At 44.7% G+C, this 16642-nt stretch overlaps 1 protein-coding gene across 2 annotated transcripts in view; it reads right to left on the reverse strand.

The window, feature by feature from the left end:
- DLG5 (discs large MAGUK scaffold protein 5) overlaps positions 1 to 16388 on the reverse strand; it is a 162548-nt gene extending 146160 nt beyond the window's left edge. For both annotated transcript variants that reach the window (XM_084845227.1, XM_084845226.1), the window contains exon 1: positions 14681 to 16388. In XM_084845227.1, coding sequence (XP_084701353.1) covers positions 14681 to 15050 — 370 coding nt within the window. In that variant the 5' untranslated portion in view covers positions 15051 to 16388. The remainder of the gene's footprint in view (positions 1 to 14680) is intronic.
- Between the last annotated feature and the right edge of the window lie 254 nt (positions 16389 to 16642).

Consider the following 16642-nt stretch of genomic DNA (forward strand, 5'->3'; position numbering starts at 1 on the left):
CGGCTGGGCCAAACCCGAAAGGACACTCAGCTGTGGATGTGTCTGGTGGTGAAAAGAAAATCCGATGCTGTAAAGAACAATATTGTTTAGGAACCTGGAATGTCAGATCAATGAATCAAGGTAAGCTGGAGGTGGGCAAACAGGAGATGGCAAGATTGAACATCGACATCTTGGGAAACAGCGAACTCAAATGGACAAGCATGGGCAAATTTAATTCAGGTGACCATCATATCTACTACTGTGGGCAAGAATCCCTTAGAAGAACTGGAGTAGCACTCATAGTCAACAAGATGGTGGGAAAAGCTGTACTGGGTTACAATCTTAAAAACGATAGAATGATCTCAGTACGAATCCAAGGCAAACCATTCAACATCACGGTAATTCAAGTCTATGCCCCAACCACTGAGGCCGAAGAAGCTGAGGTTGATCGGTTCTATGAAGACCTACAACACCTTCTAGAACTAACACCAAAAAAAGATGCCCTCTTCATCATAGGGGATTGGAATGCTAAAGTAGGAAGTCAAGAAATCGCTGGGATAACAGGCAAGCATGGTCTTGGTGTACAAAATGAAGCAGGACAAAGGTTAATAGAGTTTTACCAAGAGAACACGCTGATCATAGCAAACACTCTTTTCCAACAGCACAAGAGGCGACTCTACACATGGACATCACCAGATGGTCAATATTGAAATCAGATTGATTATGTCCTTTGCAGCCAAAGATGGAGAAGCTCTATACAGTCAGTCAAAACGAGACCTGGAGCTGACTGTGGCTCAGATCATGAGCTGCTTCTTGCAAAATTTCGGCTTAAATTGAAGAACGTAGGGAAAACCACTAAACCATTCAGGTATGACCTAAATCATATCCCTGATGAATATACAGTGGAGGTGAGGAATAGATTTAAGGGATTAGACCTGATAGACAGAGTGCCTGAGGAACTATGGACAGAGGTCTGTAACACTGTTCAGGAGGCAGCATCTCAATCCATCCCAAAAAAAAGAAATGGAAGAAAGCAAAGTTGATCAGGCTTTAGCAGTAGCTGAGGAAAGAAGGGAAGCGAAAAGCAAGGCAGAAAGGGGAAGATATATCCAACTGAATGCAGAGTTCCAGAGAATAGCAAGCAGAGACAAGAAGGCCTTCTTAAATGAACAATGCAAAGAAATCGAGGAAAACAACAGAATGGGAAAGACTAGAGATCTCTTCAAGAAAATCAGAGATATCAAGGGAACGTTTTGTGCAAAGACGGGCATGATAAAGGACAAAGAAGGCAGGGACCTAACAGAAGCAGATGCGATTAAGAGGAGGTGGCAAGAATACACAGAAGAACTATACAGGAAAGATCTTAATGTCCCTGAAAACCATGATAGTGCGGTCACTGAACTTGAGCCGGACATCCTAGAGAGTGAAGTCAAGTGGGCCTTAGGAAGCATGACTAACAACAAAGCTAGCGGAGATGACAGTATTCCAGCTGAGCTAGTTAAAATCCTAAAAGATGATGCTGTTAAAATGCTGCACTCAATACACCAACAAATTTGGAACACTCAACAGTGGCCACAAGACTGGAAAAGGTCAGTTTACATTCCAATTCCAAAGAAGGGCAACGCCAAAGAGTGCTCAAATTACCGCATAATTGCGCTCATTTCACATGCCAGCAAGGTGATGGTCAAAATCCTACAAGCTAGGCTTCAGCAGTATGCAAACCGAGAACTACCGGAAGTACAAGCTGGGTTTCGAAGAGGCAGAGGAACTAGAGATCCAATCGCCAACATTCGCTGCATCATGGAGAAAGCAAGAGAATTCCTGAAAAACGTCTATTTCTGCTTCATTGACTACGTTAAAGCCTTTGATTGTGTGTATCACAACAAACTGTGGCAAACTCTGAAAGAGATGGGGGTACTAGACCACCTTACCTGTCTCCTGAGAAACCTGTACGAGGGTCAAGAAGCAACAGTAAGAACCAGACATGGAACAACCGAGTGGTTCAAAATTGGGAAAGGAGTACGACAAGGCTGCATATTGTCACCCTGCTTATTTAACTTATATGCAGAGTACATCATGAGAAACGCCAGGTTGGATGAATCACAGGTCGGAATTAAGATTGCCGGGAGAATTATCAACAACCTCAGATACGCAGATGATACCACCCTAATGGCAAAAAGCAAAGAGGATCTAAAGAGCCTCTTGTTGAGGGTGAAAGTGGAGAGTGCAAAAGCTGATTTGAAACTCAACATTAAAAAAAACTAAGATCATGGCATCTGGCCCCATCACTTCCTGGCATATGGAAGGGGAAGAAATGGAAGCAGTGACAGATTTTATTTTCTTGGGTTCCAAGATCACCGCAGACGGTGACTGTAGCCATGAAATTAAAAGACGCTTGCTCCTTGGGAGGAAAGCTATGGCAAACCTAGACAGCATAGTAAGAAGCAGAGACATCACCTTGCCGACAAAGGTCCGCGTAATCAAAGCTATGGTTTTCCCAGTAGTAACGTATGGCTGTGAAAGCTGGACTCTAAGGAAGGCTGAGCGCCGAAGAATTGATGCTTTCGAACTGTGGTGCTGGAGAAGACTCTTATGAGTCCCCTGGACTGCAAGGAGGTCAAATCAGTCCATCCTAAAGGAAATCAACCCTGAGTGCTCATTGGAAGGACAGATACTGAAGCTGAAGCTCAAATATTTTGGCCACCTAATGCGAAGAGAAAACTCTGTGGAAAAGACCCTGATGCTGGGAAAGACTGAAGGCAAAAGGAGAAGGGGACGGCAGAGGATGAGATGGCTAGATAGCATCACTGATGCAATGAATATGGACTTGAGCATGCTCCGGGAGACAGCGCAGGACAGGAAGGCCTGGCATTCTATGGTCCATGGGGTCACGAAGAGTCGGACACGACTGAACAACTGAACAACAACAAACCTTGGGGATCCCCAAGCCTGCCAATACCTCCCTTCTGGTGTGTGGATAGTGCTGTTTTGGCTATATAACAATCCATACTCTGAGAATTAATCTGCAATTAATATAAAATTAATAGTAATATAAAAGATGCCAGACTAACCACTGCAATATTAATAAACCAGCTAAAACCTAAAAAATTCCCAGAGTAGTCCAAGTGCAGAACTTTGGCTCTTCCTCACATATTGGCACCTTCCTGACATATTCATAGGTTCAAAGTAAGTCAACAGTCTTATATATGGTTCCTCAACAGAGCAATCTGCAAATATCTTACTCAGTGATCTTCACTATTTTTCAAACAGGAGCCACTTTGGCTCCAGGAACTGCTGCAAAGGCCACCTAGGGGCCTTTCCAGGGCCATGGGGGGTGGGAAATCTTCTCTTCCCTCTATAGACAACCAGGGACACTGTGCACCAGACCTGGCTAGAGGCCTTTTCGGGCCTCTGCTCCCCATGACCTCCATATCGCCCAAGCATGACCTCACTGGTTAATCACCAGGCAGAATAATTCCAGCAACCTCACTTGGTCCTTCGACTGGGATAGATCTCTTCTTTGCCACAGAGAGTGCCCTCTGCCCTACTCACTGCTGCAAAATCTCCCAGTGCAGGCCCACCTTGCTCTCAATCTCACCCACACATTCAATTTCCACTCCACCTCCAGCGGGTGCACAGCTCACCACTTCAGCTAACCAACTGTGTTGTTCTTTTCCTCTTCAGCTCCTCCCCACCACAACTAATTGGCTGGTATATCCTGTCTCGTCCTCTTTCCCCCAGCCACCTAACCGTTAAGTGGCAGGTCTCCTGGCTCCCCCCACCCCCACAGCCTCCTCCAGTAGCCCAGATCAGAAAAGACAGCCCAACGCTAAAGCAAACAACAAAGCACAGCTAGAGAGCCCCTGCTGAGAGTAGGCAGCTACTGCAAAAAGACAGAAAGACAGGCAGAGAGCTGCACTTGAGGTGGGTGACTGGGAGCCACCAATGGCCCTCAGGCCCTGCTCCAAAGAACACTGTCCTAGATGGAACCCCATACCATGATGATACCACCCTAATGGCAGAAAGTGAAGAGGATCTAAAGAGCCTCTTGTTGAGGGTGAAAGTGGAGAGTGCAAAAGCTGGTTTGAAACTCAACATTAAAAAAACTAAGATCATGGCATCTGGCCCCATCACTTCCTGGCATATAGAAGGGGAAGAGATGGAAGCAGTGACAGATTTTACTTTCTTGGGCTCCAAGATCACCGCAGACGGTGACTGTAGCCATGAAATTAAAAGACGCTTGCTCCTTGGGAGGAAAGCTATGGCAAACCTAGACAGCATAGTCAGAAGCAGAGACATCACCTTGCCGACAAAGATTCATATAATCAAGCTATGGTTTCCCCAGTAGCAACGTATGGCTGTGAGAGCTGGACTCTAAGGAAGGCTGAGCACCGAAGAATTGATGCTTTCGAACTGTGGTGCTGGAGAAGACTCTTACGAGTCCCCTGGACTGCAAGGAGGTCAAATCAGTCCATCCTAAAGGAAATCAACCCTGACTGCTCATTGGAAGGACAGACACTGACGCTGAAGCTCAAATATTTTGGCCACCTAATGCGAAGAGAAAACTCTCTGGAAAAGACCCTGATGCTGGGAAAGATTGAAGGCAAAAGGAGAAGGGGACAGCAGAGGATGAGATGGCTAGATAGCATCACCGATGCAACGAATATGAACTTGAGCACACTCTGGGAGAGAGCAGAGGACAGGAAGGCCTGGCGTGCTATGGTCCATGGGGTCACAAAGAGTCGGACACGATTTAACGACTGAACAACAACAACTGCAGAAAACCCTGCAAATCCCAGGAAAGGGAAAAGTTTTCTGATCCTGTATTGGAGATTCATCCGAAAAAAGTTTCAGATAAACATTTTTTTAATCAGAAAGGAATTATTTTGCTACCAAAGAGGAACCACTGGAGCTACAGCCAGAAACCCCTGGATCTTTGCATTGCAGCCCTGTTCCAAAGGCTGCAATACGTTCTCAGGCTCCATGATGACTGCACACATCCAGGCAGCCCACTGGCTACCTCTAGAATACAAAGATTTCCAGATCAGGCCAAAACTTTGTCCAGGCAACAGCAGTCTCAATTCTGCCTGCAGACCTACGAGACCTAGCTCCTGGCTCCTTTCCTGGTAGTTGCCTAAGGCCCAGTACCAACACACGTTTAGGTAGAGTGAGGTGACCCAACAGGACACCCTTTTTTAATCTTCTTCCGTGTGGAGAGGAGCAAAGAGTTTGGACATAGAAGGACACACAAAAGACACTCTTTCTGTACCACATCTGCTGATGAGGGAGTAACAAGAGTGCATATCACGTTGCACTTTCACTTATTGAAGTTACAATTTACTTCCTCCCCACCTCTCCTCCTGTGCATTCATTTGGCATATGGAGGAAGGGAATATATCTGTTCACATCAGAGAACCAGCAGCAAGTGTTATTCTCCATCATGCCCAAGTTTGGTTTTATTTAAACCGGAAGAACTGCACTGATACATTTCAACTTTTTAAAAGAACATTTGGTACTCTGAAACAAGGTTGGTAAGGAGTATACAGAGGAGAATGGCATCCAAAGGATAAAGTGTTGTACTAGTGGTTGACTTCAATTACATTCACATAGACTGGATAAATGCATGTTCCAGTCATGACTAAGAGGTAACATTTCAAGATAACCTAAACAACTGTACACAAGAAAACATGGCCATGGAACTAACCAAAGGGTAGGCAGCCTTGGACTTAATCCTAAGTGTTGCCCAGAGCCTAATGTAAAATGTGAGTGTTATTAAACTGACTCAAAATAATGACCACAGTTCTAGAACTTATTGAAAATAAATTACTGGGTCAAGATGATATCCATCTGAAAGACCTTAAAGAACTCAAATGTGAAATTGCTGGTCTTCTAACAAAAATATGTAACATGTCCCCCTGTACCAGAGGACTGGCCACTGTATCATTAGTTTTTCAAAAGGGATCCAGGGTAAATCCGGGTGATTACAGGCTGATAGTTTAACATCTGTTCTGGGTAAACTGGTGGAAAGCATTATTAAATATAAAATTATCAAGCATACAGAAGGACAAGCACTGCTGAAAAAAGAAATAATGTGACTCCCACAAAGGTACGTCTTGTCTTATTAACCTTTTAGAGTTCTTTAGGAGTGTCTACAAGCACAGGGATAGGAGTAATCCAGTAGATGTTGTGTACTTGGACTTCCAAACGGCTTTTGACAAAGTTCCTCATCAAAGATTTCTGAGCAAACTTCATAGTCATGGGATAAGAGAAGTCCTCTTATAGATCAGTAACTAGTTAAAAACAGGAAGCAGAGAGGAGGAATAGATATACAGTTCTTGCAGTGGAAGAGAGCTTCGGCTATTGGGCGGTATAGAAATGAATGAATGAATGAATGAATGAATGAATAAATAAATAAATAAATAAGCAAACAGTTGGGTCCCCCAAGGATCTTCTTACAGTCAGTGGCTAGTTTGCTGATGACACCAACTTGTTCAGGGCAGTCAAGGATCTCTCCAAATAGGGGTGGGGGATGGAATGGGCATTTAAATGGTTAGTGCAGCTCAATGTAAGAAAATGTTAAATGATGCACATTGCGGGGGGGGGGTGGGGTCGCAACTTTGCATATATGCTGATGGGGTCTGAGCTGACAGTGACTGAGGAGAAAAGGGATCTTGGGGCTCTGGTCACTGCACTTCAAAAAGGATATTGTAGAACTTGAGAAAGTGCAGAAAAGGACGACCAAAATGATCAAGGGGTTGGAGAAACTCCCGTATGATTAATTACAATATTTGGAGCTTACTTGCTTAGAAAAAGGGCGAGTAAGGGAAGGGGGACACAATAACGTGCATAAAATTTTACATTACATGGAGAAAGCAGATAAGGAACACATGATCATCCAATGAAGGTGAATGGTGGGAAATCTGGGACAGCAAAAGGGAAGTACTTCTTTACACAGTGCATAGTCAAACTATGGAATTCGGTCCCACAAGGTGTAGTGATGGCCACCAACTTGGAAGGCTTTGAAAGGGTGGAGGATAAGGCTATCAATAGCAACTAGAATCATGGTGACTATATATTACCTCCAGTACCAGAAGCAGTATGTCTTTGAATACCAGTTGCTGGGGAACATGAGCAAGGCTGCAACTGCCCTCCTCTCCTGCCTATGGGTTTCCCATTGGGACATCCACTTGGCCACTGTGTGGACAGAATGCTGGGCTAGGTGGGCCTTTTGTCTAATCCAGTAGGGCTCTTTTTATATTCATATACACATTTTTATTTTTAAATTTGCACCAGTATTGGAACTCTATGCTAGGATTTTGTCCTTCAGAGTGTTAATTTGTAATCTGGTGGTGCTGTTGCAGCTGCAATGCATCAGTGCTATGACTCAGGAAAACAAATTGTCACGTATATCTGTAATTTGAGCAAACTTTTTGCATTGTCATCTGATATAAAATTCCTACTGTTTTTTTTACAGCTGACCTACTAGACTCTAGATGCAATGCTCTAAATTTAGAAACTTTTTTTAACACTCTACCAAAACAATTAATTAAGGCTGCAATCCTATGTCCACTACTGAAGAGTAAGCCCCATTGAATAAAGTGGGACATCTGAATAATGTGCATAGGATTAGGATATAAGTATTCCTGTGAAGATTTTTTTTTTTTTTAATCACAACAGTGAAAATGTGTCATCCATAACCCAAGGCCTACTATGAACTTCTAGTTCATATTTAAGTCAAAATAGTTGCTGGGCAACAAAACTGCAACTGCATTTGCTCACATTCATCCCTCATTACTTTACTTCTTTCTCTCTGTTAGAGCAGATACCATACTTTTTTAAAGGAAGCTGATTCCCAGTTCCATGTTTAAGTTAAAGGCGCAAAGGCAATCAAAATAAGTAACTGGGATTGGAAGACCTACCTATGCACCCAAAAGTATGCCTTGGGCATGGTGTCCACAAATGTTGACTCGACTTACTGGCCAGCCATGATTTGTGCTCAGCACCAGTCCTCACCCGCTGCCACCACCAAGTTCCCTAGCAGCTGCAGAGAGCTCAGGGGACAGTCAGGATCTTTGCTCAATTGCAAAGGGATTTGTAAAAGGTTACAAACAGAAACAAGCAGCTGAAGAGATTGCTGCCATTTCTTACCTGGTCCTCAATTTGCTGAAACCCAGAGGAGAGGTTTCACAAGTTGTGGGGCATCTTGCTAGCCAAGAGCACTTGTCCCCTGTGAGATAACAAGTAAATTTCTGGAAGGCTGGCCTTGGGCCACCTCAAATCATAGGTCCTTGTCATTAGTAGACTGCACCTTACAACGTAGCCATGCTACATAAATAGTAAACATTATGTATAATGCAATTAAACACACACACATTTATTAACTTCCTAAAGCTCCTCTTTATTGCAAAGCAAGCTCCTGGTGATGGCAAGTGGTTCCAAGACTGGCAAAGGGTTCACCTCCCAGTGACACCACCATTCTCACTTTGAACAAAGTACCCAAGAAATTCAGAGAGTTAAGAGGGCCCATGGAGGGTGCCTTGAAACTAGCATTGAAAACCAGTTCTTCACCGCCCACCCGCATGTGTATGTGTGTGTACATGCACGCATGTATGCACAAGTTTCATTTATATGTACACATGCATAATTTTTTTGCTATTCAAAGGATCAGAATAATTTTATGTAAGCAGAGAGCCCAATTGCCATTCTCTTTTCCTTTCTGCCTTTTACAAGCATTATGAAGACAGAGCAAGACAACCTGGGCAGCAGTAGCATTCATGCAATCCAATTCTATGTATCTTTACTCAGAAGCAAGCCCCACTGACTTCAACCGGATGTACTCCTAAGTAAATGCGTCTTTGTAGTCTTAGTCTCATGAATAAAAAAATGCAAAGAACTCAGCTCCAGTAATTTAACAACACATTTTTAGGCACAGTGATCCCTAAAATAATAGTACTTCAGATTTCCAATTATACAAATTAATAATGAAATGACACTCTTAAAATATCAACACAGATTACTCACAAAGGAGAGCAGAAGCTTGAACATTCTGGTTCCCATCGACATATTCAAGGCACAGCAAACTATTTATCACTTTAAACTCCAACAAGCACATTCAAACAGATGATTGGCTGTTGCCAAACAAGCTTGTAATTTAATTGTGTTTGCCCTAAATTCCTTCATTAACTATACTCTAAATAAGGAAAAGCTTGCTGGGGAAAAGTGCCTTAAGCTAAGCCTAATAGAAACAAATGTGATACAGTCTATATGTATTTCCTTCATCCTATGCACAAACAGAAATGTTTTCCTTGGACTTAATTTTTATCACATTAAAAAAAGCAAGTTTCATCTTCGGGAACTGCGATGAAACAGTACAAAGCTGGTTCATCCACAACACCAGCAAACTGAACCCGATTTGTTGTCCATGAAGTGCAGGGTTCAGTCAGGACTAAACTACAAACTTCAACATGGTTATACTTCCACAAATGCTGGAAGGTTTGTGAGGTGGCTTGTGTGCTCCCACATAGAAATCACAGAATCGTCACAGAACTACAGTTCCCAGAGTTCTTTGGGAAAAAGCTGTGTCAGTTAAACCCATTTGAAATATGTAGTGTAGATGTGCCCTTTTATGTACAAAAAAAATTCATCTCAGAATGAAGAGTCTCCCCATATCTAAGCAAAGGCATCACAAATGCTAATACACACAGCAGTTTGGATTGTAACATCCAGAAGGATAGCGATATTAGTCTGCTGCAGCAAAATCAACAAAGAGCCTTGGGAAATCTGATCTGTTAATATGCTTTTCTGGCATAGAGAGCTCACTTCATCAGAAAATGTGTGTGCATGTTCATATACTCTACCAACTGAGGATAACACTTCATCCATTTGATGAAGAGGGTCTGGTCATAGAATCATAGAATAGTAGGGTTGGAAGGGGCCTACAAGGCCATCGAGTCCAACCCCCTGCTCAATGCAGGAATCCAAGTCAGAGCATCCCTGACAAATGGCTGTCCAGCCTCGTCTTAAAGGCCTCCAGTGTGGGAGAGCCCACCACCTCCCCAGGTAATTGGTTCCATTGCCGTATTGCTCTGACACTCAGGAAGTTTTTCCTGATGTTCAGCCGGAATCTGGCTTCCTGTAACTTGAGCCCATTATTCCGTGTCCTGCACTCTGGGATGATCAAGAAGAGATCCTGGCCTTCTTCTCTGTGACAACCTTTCAAGTACTTGAAGAGTGCTATCATATCTCCCCTCAGTCTTCTCTTCTCAAGGCTAAACATGCCCAGTTCTTTCAGTCTCTCTTCATAGGGCTTTGTTTCCAGTCCCCTGATCATCTTTGTTGCCCTCCTTTGAACCCTCTCCAGCTTGTCTGCATCCTTCTTAAAGTGTGGTGCCCAGAACTGGACACAGTACTCCAGATGAGGCCTAACCAGTGCTGAGTAGAGGGGAACTAGTACTTCCCGGGATTTGGAAGCGAATCCAAATCCACAAAAATGGTCCACAAATGGTCCACAAAACCTTATGCTACAATAGATCTGTGCAGTTGGTCGATGATACTCACAATCACCCCAGGATAGGTGAAAATGGAAAGGATCTACAGGCTATATAACCTCAAGTGAAGTTTTAAATCTTTGGGAGAAGGAAACTTAGAAACCAGAAGTGGCTTTCCCACTAGTTGTTAGCAGTGGAAATTAACTCCAAGCACATACAGCTTTGGTTCAAGTCCCTTTCTATATCATCCTTGCTCAAACAGGTGCTTTCCAGATGTGCTGGACTACAACTCCCATAATTCCCAGCCAGCATGGCCATTGTCTTCAAAACATTTACTGTACTGGATAATGAAGATGGAAAACTGCTTTATGATATGACCAACCCACCACATATGACCATCCATGTTGGGAGCCTTCAGTCATTGCTCCCTGCTTCCTGAAACTCTGAAGGCATCCAAAAATGCAACTGTACAACCTGCATTTGTTAGCGTAAGGAGCAGCATAAACCCTTTGAAGTTAGAAAATGAATTATGGGTAGCCCTAAAGACCTCTTAACATGTGGAGAAACAGAAGATTCACTTGCAATATGGGAGTGCCAGAAGAACATTACTAGATACTGAGATATTGTAATCAACATAGCCAGAACTACATTGGACAAGTACAGGCATAATGCGCCCCAGTCTCCAAACCATGGCTGGGAAATGGGGAGTGCCCGGCTGGCTCTCACAGCCTTTACCTTCTCTAGTTCATGAATTTCCCCCTTCATTTCCTTCTCTTCCTTTCTTGGGAGCACCCATGGTTAATACTGTGGGTGCAACAATTCAATACTAACTAGAGCATGCAACCATGGCTAGAAATGGATTTGCAAACTGACTGCAAATCGTTAGCTCCAAAAAGGGAAGGGATTTGGAGGGAGCAGGGGATTCATTGCATTTATGCATGCAAGCCAGAGGAGGAGGGGAGGAGCCAGCAAACACCCTGCATTCCTGATCTGTACCAGTCCATGGACAACATTACATCTGCACTAGCGTAATGGCACAATAGGACTTTCTGAGACAATCTGGAGATAAACATTTTGGCAACCATCTCTTGTAGAAAGTTACTACACAGAGGGAATCTGGTAAAGATGTACTCATATACTTTCACTCTAGCAAACTTGTGACTAAAACCAAAATGGAGCAATCACAGCACATAGGAAAGCAGGGTTGCCATTCTAACCCTACACAGAGTAAACGCATGTCATATTCAGTCAGACCATTCCAGTTCAGTCAGGATGTAACAGAAACCACTTCAACGCTACAGTTAGCCCCAATGATTTTAACAACTTACTGTCGTCTGTTGCCTTGAAACTTTTGATGAATCGCTAAAGTTTGAGATTCAGTTTTCCAATTATCAGTATTTTCACACCATTTCTGGTGTGATGGTAATGGTAAGGGCATTCATTAAATATGTAGCTTATTAGTTGGAAATGTAATACAGGCTGCAATTACGCAGCAAATAGAGAAACTGTTTTGTGCTGGGGGAGGAAAGAAGCAAGCCTCACATGTATACATTTCAGGGGCAAAAAATGCAGAGTAAGAACAAAAAACCAAACCAGAGACAGATACAGGTATAGGCATAGATACCTCCAGTAATTCCCAAAGCGTGCACTGTGAGAGGACTGCTAGTACAATGTGAAAAGTGCCCCCCAGAGAGGCAGCTGCTTGGGGCATCTCTGCACAATTCACTGCTTTAGCCTGGCCTCCTTTCAACCTGCCACCTCTGCAGGAGGGTAGTTCTGGCCTGTCCCTGCATGGCTTGCAATTGTACCATTCAATCATTCCTATAAAGAGATGTAGTCAAATTCCCTTCCCAGAAAGGGAACCACCAGCTGTTATCTTACACACTTAAAAAATGACCCTTTGGGGGTGTAACTTTAGTTATGACTGACTATTCAAAGTTGTTTTTAATTATATGTTGTTTGCGTATATTGTCTGTGTGTTTTTATGTAAATGGCTTTTAAACTTTGTATATTGTATTTTAATTTTTTAACTTCTGTAAAAACATTAAAAACTTCTTTTCACTGGATGACTCTTGAGTTTCATTATTTTAAAAAATATTTTATATCAATTTTTCATTGTGAATTTTAACAAAAAATTAAAAATATAACAACATATTCTAAAATCCTCAATTTCAAATGTTACAATATTCTAGGGAGAAAAAAAGAAAAATAATAGGTTACACATAAATAGGGATGTATGGATTCCCCACCGTCTGTTCCGGTGGGGAATCTGCGGGGAGCTCTGTTCCAGGTCGACTGGGCTGCTCCGTTCCGAGGAGGATTCCACGGACCGGATTTGACCCCATTTAAAATTCGTGCGGAATTCTCTGACATCCCTACACAGAAACTTCAGTAAAAGCAGACCAGATATCCAAATATAAGTCCATTTGCAAGTTATACCTATATACCTCTCTTTCAAATGTTGCTAGCGCTGTTAAGTCTTCAATCCATTGCATTATAGACGGTGAACTTTTATCCTTCCAGTATCGTAGTGTCAGTCTTTTAGCAACCAAAAGGGCGCAAAAGATCCATTTATGCTGACCATACATTACATTCCAAAAAGCAGATAATTTAAGAGAACATTTACATCAGTAAATATTAAAGAGCTTTCCAATACAAAATTTATCTGTATAACAACTTCCCCCCAAAAGGAGGCGACTATTGGGCATTTCCAAAACATGTGAACAAGAGAAGCGTTAACTTCATCACACCTCTGGAATGGTGTGATGCAGTTAACTCTTACTTCTGCCATGAATTCCCTAGGAGAGGTGCAAGCAAGCATCTCTCAGCCTTAGAAGCCCACTGGCAGCAAGGGAATATAAATACTGACCTACCTTAAACTGCGGTTGTAGGGATTACTGAGATAATGCATGTGAAATGCTTGTAAACACTCAAAAGCACTTTTTGAAATATTATTTCAAGTATTATTCCTAATTGAAAAAAAGGTTATTACAAAAAGCGTGAGGAGGGAAGACATACATGTTGCCAGGATCATCTGGATCTGGGCACAGAGACACCTCCCCTCCTCTTGGTGGCAGGGATCCACATATTTTGGTCTGGCTATTTGTGATCTCCACAGATCCCTCCTTTCACCAAGTTCTGTGGCATGCACAGAGAACTCTCGGAAGGGACCTGCATTTGCCCTGGTGCTAGGTTTTTGCAGAAGGTACAAGCAATGCCTTGCTGTTGCTGGCACCTTCTGCCAAAGTCCAATGGGAAGGGAAAGAAACCACCCCTCCTTTCCTCCCCCCAAATTCTCAATTTGTTTCCTGGGACCTGGGCTTTTGCTGGAAGCACCTTGCTTTTGTAAATCAATCTCCTTGCAATATATTTAAAAGCCTGATACAAGCACAGTTAAAACTTAATTTCTGTCATTCACACATACACACCAGCAATGGGAGAGGGGCTAAAAAAACCTATTTAAGTGGCATGCATAAAGTCTTGTCTATACTGTAGCTAGGACCACAGACACACATGTTCCTGTGCAGAAGTACCACAAACTGTCTGGCCATTTGTGGCACCCATGCTGGAAGATGACCACCCCCAGGTAATAAATATACTGCCTTGGATTGAGAACTTTGGAAAACTTTTCCATCAGAAGTGAGCTCATGAAACTGCTGTCTTAAGAAGGGGACAGAAAAGGCATATCTGGCAGTCTCTGGAAATTTGTACCTGCTCCTGGCGAAGAAATCATAGAATTCTTCTGTCAGTTAACCTGGCTTTGTCTGATGAAGGCTTCTGTCTTATACAAAACCCTGCACATTCTTCACACACACACACACACACACACACACAGCCAATATAAGATTCATCAATTAAATATTACACCTTATCAACTTTATATGAATCATTCCACCACATGGAAGTTGTAATGCATGAGTTTAATCAATTCTATTTTACATGGAGCTTTTTTTTCCACCCAGGTATTCTCTTATTTCTCCATTGTTGCTGTATGTGTTTTCTCCTCCAATTTGCTTTACATTTGTATATTTATATGTTTGTATTGTTGTTTTAAGTTTTTGTGCTTTTACGGTACCGTACATTACCCCCCTCTCCTCCCCCCCTTCAACCTTAGCAATGAAGGTGGACAGTGCTCCCACCCAGACTACCAACCGATGTTTCGCATATACCCCCCCCCAACCCAGATGCAAAGCCCGCCGAGTATCCACACTCACCAGCTGTCTCGCTGGGCTGCCCGCCGGCCACGCCGTTGTTCAGGTACAGGATGGAGAGCAGGCGAGGCTGCGTTTTCTCCAAGGCCACACGCAAGTCCTGGAAATGATCCCGATCTTTGGCCAGGAGCAGCTTGATGAGCAGATCGGCCTTGCAAACGGCGGCGGAGCCTCGCTCCCTTCCTCCTCCATCCCCGCCGCCACCTTCTTCTTCTCCTGCCTTGACTAGGCCGGCTTCCTGCAGCTCGTGCAAGTCGCGGGGGCTCAAGGTCCCCGCCGCTTCCAGCAGGTCGATCACCCTGTCCACCTCCGTCATGGCCTGGGCCAGGCTCTGGTGACACTGGGCCAGCAGCTCTTTGTGCTTCGGCTCCATGACAGCCGACGGCACTCGAGCCTCCAGGGGTCACTCCGCTCCTCACCTCCGGCAGGAAGAACAGCCAGGCGCGCACCAGAGGCGCCGTTGCGAAGAGAAGATGCTTTGTGTCGCGCGTGTGCGTGGTTCCCCCCCCCTTCCTCTCTTCCTCCTTCCTCCCTTCCCGCACAACAAGCCCCGCCCACTCGCTGTTAATCAAAGGGAGCTAAACAACTTTTCTTCTTCCCAGCTCTCCTCCCGCCCGCCAGACAATGGGCTCGGGGGCTGGGGGGTGAGACGGGACCCAACACCTCTTATCTTTTCCCCACTACAAAGCAAGGGAAGGGCTGCTACATTTCTCCCTCCCTCCCTCTGACCACCACTCCAGGGTGGAAGAATTCCAAAGGAAGAGAGGAGGAGGAGAGAAACTCTCCTTCCACGCACTCGGGGCAAAGTTACACAGAAAAGAAAACAACTGTTGCTCTTTTGCTGCCTGCTTCGGCCTCCCCCCGTTTCCCACACTCCAAATCAAAGAGGCAGCTCTTTAAAAAACACCTTTCCTACATCAAGTCGCCTTGCGCTGCGGTGGGTGGATACGGTGAGCTTCCTTCGTTTCCTAACAGTATGGTACCCCCCCACACACACACATCCTCTAACACCCCCCTCCTCCCTCCCAAATCAACCCCGTTTTTTTCTTTTCCTGCCCGGCCAAAGCTAGGAGAGTTTCAACGGCTCCTTTCAGTAGAAAGCGCTGAATGGCTCCAGTTTTGACAAAAGACTCCCCACTTCATCTCCACCCTCACAGGAGAGCACAAGCCAACTTCTTTCCCACCCGGAGTTATTTGGAGGGGTGGGGGGCCTTTATATATTAAGGGGGGGTGACGGTGGAGGAGGCTTCAATTCCTCCTAGGGCCTCTTTTCAGGAGCCCCAGCAGCCGCACGCAGCCATATTTGCTGCACTGGGCTGTTGCCGCTCCTGCTGCTGCTCCTGCAGTTTTTCCTGGGTGCAGGAAATGCATTTCCCTGCGTGCCTGTATCCGCCTTCCCTCCGCTCCGGGGAGAGGAAATAATGCAAGCAGCCTTGTGAGGGTCTCCCCCGGCCCCTTTACCCGTCTCCTCCCAGCGATGGAGAAGCGGGGGAAAGAAAGAAAAAGTGGGGAAGAAAAGGAGCGCAAAAGCAGCAGGCAACAAGCCCCTAGCAGCTGGAGGAGGAGGAGACGGTGATGGTGGCCACTGGTGCCGCTGCCGTCGCTTGCTCCATGCTGCGGATTCCCCCGGCTGTCCCTGCGCCTTTGCCTGGCTAAGTTTCGCCTTGCCTGCTCCCAGCCGCAGCTTCCTCCGCCATAGCTCGTCCTGTCTGTCAATCACAAGAGCCCTTGCTTTGGCAAATGGATAAGGCGAGGCAAGCGGGAGGTGGAGCTCCCTCTTTCTCCAAGCCGCTCCCTGTCTCTGTGCGAGAGCTGCGGAGGAAGGAGGAAGCCCGTCCCGCTCTTGATTGCCCTCCTCCGACTGCACCTTTTTAATAGGTACAATCAGAGCTGCCAAAACCAATGTTGTTGGGAGGAAAGTTATCATTTGACAAAGGCTGGTTTGGCGCGCGCTCTCTTCCTGTA

The sequence above is a fragment of the Heloderma suspectum genome, chromosome 3, assembly GCF_057233095.1.
Source record: "Heloderma suspectum isolate Gila_16-S chromosome 3, 16-S_ref, whole genome shotgun sequence".
NCBI lineage: Eukaryota > Metazoa > Chordata > Lepidosauria > Squamata > Helodermatidae > Heloderma > Heloderma suspectum.